This window comes from Dermochelys coriacea, chromosome 5, assembly GCF_009764565.3.
Source record: "Dermochelys coriacea isolate rDerCor1 chromosome 5, rDerCor1.pri.v4, whole genome shotgun sequence".
In the NCBI taxonomy this organism is placed as follows: Eukaryota; Metazoa; Chordata; order Testudines; family Dermochelyidae; genus Dermochelys; species Dermochelys coriacea.
In genome coordinates this window covers 86,369,628-86,378,669 of record NC_050072.1, presented here as the reverse complement: position 1 = coordinate 86,378,669, position 9,042 = coordinate 86,369,628, and the positions used below count along the sequence as shown (strand labels likewise).

Sequence of the window (9,042 nt, the reverse complement as noted above, 5' to 3'; positions counted from 1 at the left end):
TTTATCTACCACTTCTTGGGGTTTGTACTTATAGAGATGCTGAGCTAATACTTGCTTAGCAGCCCCAATATCTTCCTTGTTCCCTTGGATCATATACTCTCTTGGTTGATAAACTGATCTTTTATAAGACTCTGTTTTTTCTTGGATTCTATTACCTTTATTACCCTTAATCTGGTTGGTACCATTGTTAAATGCAGAAACGTGTTTTTTGGTTGGTATAGTATGGGCATTGGACATTTGCTGGAGCTCAGATTTCTTTAATCTGAGATTCCAGCTCCTGATTTCCTACATGTTGTACATTTATAGGACTCAAGGCTAGCCTAATCCCTGGTCTGAGCACCTGCAAATAAATACCTCTTAACTCTGCTGTATCATATGTTGTAACACCATTTATTGTTATGTCCATTCCCACAAGCCAAAATAACAACTTTTTTCTCAAAAAGTACCTTTCAGGTTTTTCCCCATCTTGTTGTTGCTCTGCATATGCCAAGCCCGTTACATTCTCTTGGGTTGAACATTCTAAAGATACCCCTCTATACTTCAGTTTGGTTGTTATGCATATTCATAATGACATCAACTGGGACATTTGCAAAATCTTCCATTGACATACATTCCCTTAGCAATGCAATGGAATCATCGTGGGTTACACTTGGAATAACAAAGATTCTAGTTGACTCTAATGCAGTTTCCCGCATACACTTCCCTAGTTGCTTTCCCAAAGTTTGGGTTTGTTCTGGTGTTAACACCCTGTTCTCTTCCTTTACTATAGGAGCCTGATTTAATCCTGGATATTGAGTCACCAACGTGATGATTGGAGCCATAGGTGTTACGGGCGAACCATCGTAAGTAGCATGGCTAAAATAATCTGGGGCAGTGGTGAGACTAGGATTCATACTACTGTGATAGTCCTGGTTAACCATTTTTTTGTTATTATAAGTACACTGGGGTTGATTCTTTTCCTCTACCTCCATTGTATTTTCATTGTCTGATGAGGCCGCATCTGTGCAATCCTCCTTGGTTTCAAAAGCCGCTAGAGGATTGCACTTCTGTGCCCCCAAAAATCCTTTGTATAATCTGAGTTCCTTTTGAAGGTTAAAAATCTTAAACTGGCATACAATGTGATTTTGTTTTGAGGTGGGCTTCTCCCGAATCCCTGTCAATAACTGTCTCATGACAGCCTGAGCCTCTTTCAGTTCTACCTCCCCCTTTTCGGCTGCCCTCTCTGCTGCAGTAGTCCTTTGAAATGTTTCTCCAATCTGTATTTCTAACACAGAGACTTGGAGGGTTAAGGAAGTGGTTTGGGCCTTTTCGGCATTTAAGTCCAAAAGGCATTGTTGGGCTTGTATATCACATTCCCGTTTCCCTTTCTAAGCAGAGAATTTTTTCCTTTAATTGCCCAACTTGATTTTGTAGTTCTCGGCTGGTTAAAGCCAGATTGTAAATTAAGGCTCTACATTTTTCCTTTTTCTCAGGTTGTGGTTTACCAATATTATCTCTTTCCCATAATATGCTGAACGTGGACAAGGCCTCCACCCCAGAAATAACTCCCAGTTTCCAGGGGTTACTTCCTTTACCAAATAGTTCCACACCATGATCCAGATTAAATTTATTTTCCTCTGACTCCCATGTGCGAAGACTGAATACTTGGTCCATGATAGCTCCTAGGGAGTCCTACCACACTCCCCTATAAAAGGTTGCAGAAAAATGTTTTTGGATGGAAAACCTTAATGCCAAAATTATGTGGTATCTCTACGCTGGTGGTTGACTCACTGAGAGCCACCGTTAGCCGTGAGGAATATCTCCTTCACCGGTCCCAGCTTCGAGACTATCCCTCGCCTATCACAGCACGGTATTCCCAGTCAGGAAAAGACAACACAAGTGCCTAATTAATCAGCCCCTGGACATTGCTGGGCAGCCAGTGCACTGTGTGCTGGGGTAGTTGAGCACTAACTAACCCCTATTGCCTACTTAAGAAAAGAAGGGGAGGGTTAAAACTAATGGGTTCTTCCCACAGACCAGCCGTATTTATGTGCCAGTTGTCCTCTTACTGCTTCGGAGGAAGAAAAGGAGTACTTGTGGCACCTTAGAGACTAACAAATTTATTAGAGCATAAGCTTTCGTGAGCTACAGCTCACTTCGGAGGCTGCACCATGCCAGTGGATTTCAGAGTATGGGCTCCAACCTGAGCAAGGACATCTACATGCTATTTTTGCAGTGTAGACGTACCCCAGGTCTCTACCACTATTGTAATCTGAGGTAAGAACAGACAGCAGAGTAGCCAGACAGTATGTCTACAGTGCAATGTAAGTGCAAATTTAGGAAAACCTGAGTTAGCAGAGAGGATTTGTTAACGTAAGGCTTGAGCAGCTACATTTATTTGTAACCCCAGGTTAGGAATTGTTGAACCCTGATTCCCACCTGCAGATCCAGCCTATCCTGTGCATTAAACAGGTCCAAGTCAAGCCACCCATATCCCAGACTTCCTAGTGCTCTCCCAAAATGTGTCACTCTGGCCTTTTGTTCATGGTGCAGTGTGGAGAAATTTGACTGTCCAGCAAAGCCAGGCTGCCCATGGGATACTCCTGGGGTACTCCCAAAGAGAGCACAAGTCCAATGAGGCTATGTCTACACTGTAAAACGATAGGGCTTGAACCCTGATTCCTGGCTTGACTCAGGCTTCAACCCTCGACTCCCATAGGGTCCTAGGTGCCAGCTCTAGGTTAGTGTGATAGGGGGAGCAGGGGAAGGAGTTAGGCTTGAGCCTGTTTGAACCCTGTGCTGACACTACAGTATAAGCACACCCAGACCCCCTCTCACTGCTAGCTTTCAGAGCAGCAGCCGTGTTGGTCTGTATTTGCAAAACGAAAAGGAGGACGTGTGGCACTTTAGAGACCAACACATTTATTTGAGCATAAGCTTTCGTGAGCTACAGCTCACTTCATCGGATGCATCCGATGAAGTGAGCTGTAGCTCACGAAAACTTGCGCTCAAACAAATGTCAGGTTTCAGAGTAGCAGCCGTGTTAGTCTGTATTCGCAAAAAGAAAAGGAGGACTTTTCCTCCTGGCACCTTAGAGACTAACAAATGTATTAGAGCATAAGCTTTCGTGAGCTGTTAGTCTCTAAGGTGCCACACGTCCTCCTTTTCTTTTCACTGCTAGCTGCAGCAGGTAGGTAGCGCTGCGGGGGGGGCGCTGCGGGAGACACGCCTCAGCAGAGGGTAGGAGACGAGCAGGATCGGCCCCTATGTCGGGAGGAGCGCGGCAGCTCAGCAGGAGCCTGTCAGCTTCATCCGCGCATGAAGCTGACAGAAGTCTACAAACTGCTGGAACCCGCCTCCTTCCCTAACCGCTGCCAACCGCAACCCACCGCGCCCGTAACCGCCCCACGGCCGCTCACGAGGCAAGCGCATGCCCGGAAAAGACCAAACGGCCTGAGCGCGCCGGCTCCAACGCCCTCCCAACCCCTGCGCGCGCAGCGCACTTTAACCGTCCCACTCGTGCACCACGCCCTTCCCTCTAATGGCCTCTAAATGGTCGGGAGAAAGTGGAGGGTACAGGTGATGTCATTCTCTGACGCTCTGTGATTGGCTGGCACCGCCCGCCAATAAACGTTGAATTGTTGGATTCAAATTGAGTGGAAAGCTGAAGGGGTCAGTTAATCAGCGGGCGCTGCCTCAGGCTGAGGGACGCGAGTTAGGTGTTGCTGCCTCCGCCATGGCCCACAAGCAGATCTACTACTCCGACAAATACTTTGACGAGCACTACGAGTATCGGTGCGTGAGGTCGCTTCTCGCTGTCCTTCACCCCCTTCCGTGCCGCGGGGCGTGAGCTGGCTGGCCGGCCGCGCGCGTAGGGGCCTCCGGGGAGGAGGCGCGAGGCGCAGCGCTCTCTGGGGTGGGGGTGTAAATGCTTTGCCCCCCTGCTCCCCTCTGGGGGTGTGGGAGGGATCACGGACTCCTCTGGGGCTCGGGTCAGAATATGGCGCCCTAATATCGGGACCCGACTCAGGCTCTCTCCGCCCGCCTCGAGCGCGGCCGCCGCCGCCGCCAAGCCCCTCCCGGGACATGAGGGGAGGGCGGCTCCTTCCACAGGGGTTGGGGGAACAGTGGGTCCTGCGCGGGGGGAGGGGAGGCTGGGGCGGTCGGGCTGTGTGTGCTGAATGGGGCTCGCGAGCCAGTGGCTAAGTCGCGGGCGCCCTCTCCCAGGGAAGCCAGGCTTCCTGGAGGTGAACTCGGGAGAGTCGCTATGAGCTCACGGGAACTTCCACGGCCCCGAAATTCATTGGGGAAACTCTAGCGGCCATTGTTGAGCACTGGCGGGCTCGCAGGCCCCTTACCCGTTCGGAGCAGACATTGGGGGGACTGGGTTTTGCTACCTGTAAACAATCCTGATCTCTGGAATGGGGTGACAACAATGGCAACTGCCTGTTGGCCACATCAGGGGAGGCGCCTTTGGCTCCCTCCAGAACCTGACTCTGCTTTCACCACTTCAGAGTGAGCCAACTCCTGCTCTAGTCACTCTATAGAAGCTCACTGAGACCACGTGGCCTGGGCAGGTGTGCACTTAGCCTTTAGCCTTTTCGGGTGTAGCTGCTCTGCGATGCAAGGGAGTCTTGGGAGGTTAACTTGAAGTGTATTAACACACACTACCCTGAACAAATCTTAGTAGTAAAGGTGCCATACTTTCTGCGGGAAGTTTTGCTCTGGGTATATTGCTGACTCCTTATGCAGGTTAATGACATTGAGGGCAAGGCTATGGGATAGATGAACTCTTGCTTACCCCACTTGAGTGTTTTGTTGATTCAAGCCTGAAACAATGCTGTGTGACCAGTTTGCATAATAGGGAGGCAGAATGCACTGGTCTGAGAGGGAAGAGGTAAACAGACTCCACAGTGCCCTATGAAATACACTACAGTGCCTCTGTTTCATGACCTTATTAAATGTTACTCTCGTGAAGATAGGCTTGTGATCTGCATGTACAGTTTGGTATTCAAGGGCAGAGGTCAGATTATGTTGGTCAGCAGTTGACTTGGCAGTGATAAGTGGTCTTAGGAAACATTCTTGTACCACCAGTCCTGATTCACTTATCTGATCAAGTAGATAGGAGTTTCCTTCATCTCTTAAACAGTGTGGCAATAACCAAGTGCCAGGAGCACTCTTTGCTTTGACTAGGCAGGCATTCTCTCCTGGCTCAAATATATTTCGGATGAAGTAGGGAATGGAGTGCATGATTATACCTTCCCTTACACGGCTGAAGGTTTAACATCTACAGTACTGGCTCTTGGATTTCAAGATTTAGTATACCACCTCTTAAGCTTAAGAGTATTTTAATATAAATACTTAAATCTGCATGAATTTAAAACTATTCAGTCTTTAAATAGCCCGTATATTGCCATTGGTACATCAACATGTAGAACAGTTGATGTGTCTCTCCCAGGAAACTTGAGAACAGATGGTGGGCATCCTTCCAGCAGCTGACAGAAATAGATCGGGAGGGGCACAATATCTTAGGAAAAGTACACTGGGCTTCCTACCGGTGGTCAGGATATTGCCAAGTTGCCTGATATTCTCCATCTGGAGGATATAGTTTTTCTGGTGTCTGGCAGACTGAGTCCTGCTTAAGACATTTTTCTAGGAAGGGCAGTAATGGTTATAGCCTACAAATACAGGTGTCATCAAAAAGAAAACTGATCTGTACTACAGGATAACTTTAGTACTATTATATCTTCAACAGACATGTGATGTTACCCAGAGAGCTTTCAAAGCAAGTACCAAAAACCCATCTAATGTCTGAAGAGGAATGGAGAAGACTTGGTGTCCAGCAAAGTCTTGGCTGGGTCCATTACATGATCCATGAGCCAGGTAAATAGAATGACTGATCTATTGCTATAATGGCACTTTTAACTTGCTATACAGGTACTTGCTGGGATTAAAAGGACACCCTGAATCTTTGCCTACTAGCAATACCCAATGTTACAGGAATCAAAAGATTGTCACAACTCTGTAGTTGCTTGGGAAAACTAACAGCAGTGGAGAAGCATTGGGGTCATTTTTGTGGGGGGGAGAATGGGAAGGGGTGGAGGGTGTGACTTCAAATTTCCCTAACGCTTACTTTTTAGATCCAGGGCAGGATTTCTCTGGGTCTAACTAGTGGGCATCTCATGTCTAGTTTGTAGCTGTCAAACTTTTCAAGCCCTGAACTAGAAAACTGACAAGTTGCTATCTGTGCTAGATTAGCCCTTGGTGTCTAAGCTTTAGTCTACACTAGCAATGCTAAAGTACTGCCGTGGCAGTGCTTTCATGTGCCTTGTGTGGTCACGGTGCAGTGCTGGGAGAGAGCTCTCCCAGTGCTCTCAAAAACAAAACAAAACAAAAAAACACCTTAACGAGGAGCATAGGTCCCAGCACTGGGGCACTGTTTACACTGGCACTTTACAGTGCTGCAACTTACTTGCTCAAGGGTGTGAAAAAACACCCCCGAGCACAGCAAGTTGCAATGCTGTTAATTGCCAGTGTAGACAAGCCCTTAGATATAGATAACTGTATAACTTGGTCTTCGTGAACCAGAATAAAACTGTCATCCAAGTGGCTATATTATAGCTGATTTGCTAGAAACGACAAAAGTTAAAGATTAGAAGATCTTAACTGAAGGGACATACTAAATAAAGCATTTAACATTAAACTGTAATATTATAATCTTTGTATCAAAGTACAAATGACTCAATTTAAGACCCTACTTTGGTACTTATGAGTGTTTAAGAATAAAACTAGTACAAATCTGACAGTTATGTTCACCTGCAGTTTGTCCACTGACAGTTATCTCAGTGGTGGTCCAAGTTTGCTGATTGGAAGAACCAGCAAGCAAATTCAACCAAAGGTCGACTCAAATTTTCTGCAAGCGTGGCCTTTCCTTCCAATGACTTACTATATTTCATTCTCCTGCTTAAGGATGTGCATGCGCCACTTGGCCTCAAGGTCTTGTTTAAACAAGGAAGTTGAATCAATTAACTATACCTGTCTAGAAATTGATCTAGTTAAATCAGTGTACTCAGCTGTGGGGACATTCTTGAGCTGGTTTAAAACTGACAAGCCAGCTCTCTGCTAGAAAAGGTTGGCTAGTATAGCCAACCTGTAGTGTTGATGATGGAGCATAAAGGTGCTCTTGCTAGTACAGTTTACACTACTTATTAAGCAAAACAAGCCAATATAAACTGCATCTACATTAGGAAGGTTTGGTATGGAAATGTGAAAAATCAAATTCTACTGACTTTACGGTACTAACAATAGTCTTCTGTTAAACTGGTACAAATTCCTTAACGAAACAAGGTCTAAGAAGTTGATCATGATCATATGCTCACGCATTACAGTTACACACAGAAAAATATAATTTCACACTAAAATGTTCTGATCAGTCATTCAACACTTAACCTTCCAAGTATTTTAAACTTGAGCATTCATGGAAATACTTAACTTATAGTAATTCCCATCTTAATTTTGAGTGGCCTATCTTGGCACCAAGGGTAAAACTTCTTAAAAGCACCTAATTGGCTTAAGATCCTAAGTCACTCGGGTGCTTCTAAAAATTTTACCCCATATAGAGGGGCAAGCTTGAAGGCATTAATAGGAATGGTCATTTTTCTTACACTCAGTAGGGAGACTTGATGTTTTCTCTATTAAATGTAGTAATTGAGTACTAAGCTGCTATACACATGTGCAGGACTGGCCATGATAAATATTGCAGGACAACATTGAAATTTGTGTTCAATCTTATTTCCACAGAACCACACATCCTTCTCTTTAGAAGACCTCTTCCGAAAGACCAACAAAAATGAACTTTTTTTTCTGGAAATCTTCTATTAAATCTTCTGGAACTTTATGTATATGAGTGTATATAGGTTGGTAGTATTCAGTGAATACTTGAAAAAAAATGTACAAAACATACATCCGTATCTGTGCATGAGCTGTATTATTCACAGCAACAGAGCTCAGTCAAATGCAATTCCAAGTAGGCTGCTATGGTGTCTAAAGATTAATAAAAGCATATTCCTTTACTGTAATATAAATGCCCATTTGACTTTTTATTAAATTACTTTTGTTTAATAAAGTGTTCATGTTGCATGTCTGTCCTGATTATAGACTTATTACATGTATTTTTTTCTTTAGAAACTTGAGTAACTCAGTATTGAACCGATATACAGCATTGTAATTACAAATGTTTGACTAGTTCAAAGCCCATGGCTTCCCACCTCTTCACAATGGGTCTGAAGAAATAAACACTCTCAATTCTAGATACTTACTTTGTGAAGTCTTTCTAAGAAATCTTGTGTGTTAGCAGATCGGAATCAACTATATAGAATTTGGGTGTTAAAGCTAAACTAGTGGAGGAGGAGGTACCTGTCCAAAACTGATCATGAAATCACTACAGAGGTGGAAAAAAAACACAACTGTGGCTTCACGGGACCTAGTTCTCCGCTATGACATAGCAACTGTGTCTTCCCAGAGACAGGTATTATCTGTGAATAGCTATCTCTACTATCTGTTGACTACTCTGAATCAAGAATCTCTTCACAAAACAGGCTAATACAGACTTTGCTGCTCTACAACAAAATGTGCCCCATCACTTTGCTGTCTTTAGGCTATTTGAGCCACCTCTCAAATCACTTTAGTATGATGAAGCTAGTCAGAAGATCACACTAAAACCAGCTGGAGAATGCAGTTGGCTGTCCTGGCTTTAAGATTATAAATATGCCATGTGCTGCTTGAGTTTGCATTCAGTGAGTAGCAAAAATTCCATGCTATTCAGGTATTAGCTGTAGCTACAGCTAATATCTGTCTAGGTCTTGTGCCCACTTATTCCCTTCTGAAGAACTTCTTGCTATAATTTTATATCTATGCCATCTCAACCCAAGCCTGGCAATACACTTTCACAGGGTGTAGTGTAAATCCAAATCAAAGTTGCTGCAGTAAGCTTACACCCCCGCTAAGATAGCTGGGGTATCATCTCAGGCATCTGTATGTGTGGATTTCTAGGCAATGTGCAGG

General features: G+C 44.7%; 1 protein-coding gene across 1 annotated transcript; it reads left to right on the top strand.

The window, feature by feature from the left end:
- Positions 1–3,618: 3,618 nt before the first annotated feature.
- On the top strand, positions 3,619–8,123 carry CKS2 (CDC28 protein kinase regulatory subunit 2). The gene is made up of 3 exons (XM_038402808.2): positions 3,619–3,774; positions 5,735–5,862; positions 7,780–8,123. The coding sequence occupies exons 1-3, from the start codon at positions 3,716–3,718 to the stop codon at positions 7,830–7,832; spliced, it is 240 nt and encodes a 79-aa protein (XP_038258736.1). The 5' UTR covers positions 3,619–3,715; the 3' UTR covers positions 7,833–8,123.
- Positions 8,124–9,042: the final 919 nt, after the last annotated feature.

Bases quoted from the DNA above. Each gene is read 5' to 3' on its own strand.
- CKS2 (XM_038402808.2), top strand. From the start codon at position 3,716: ATGGCCCACAAGCAGATCTACTACTCCGACAAATACTTTGACGAGCAC. The intron at 3,775-5,734 runs GTGCGTGAGGTC...TATCTTCAACAG, and splicing joins GACGAGCACTACGAGTATCG to ACATGTGATGTTACCCAGAG. The intron at 5,863-7,779 runs GTAAATAGAATG...TTATTTCCACAG, and splicing joins TTACATGATCCATGAGCCAG to AACCACACATCCTTCTCTTT.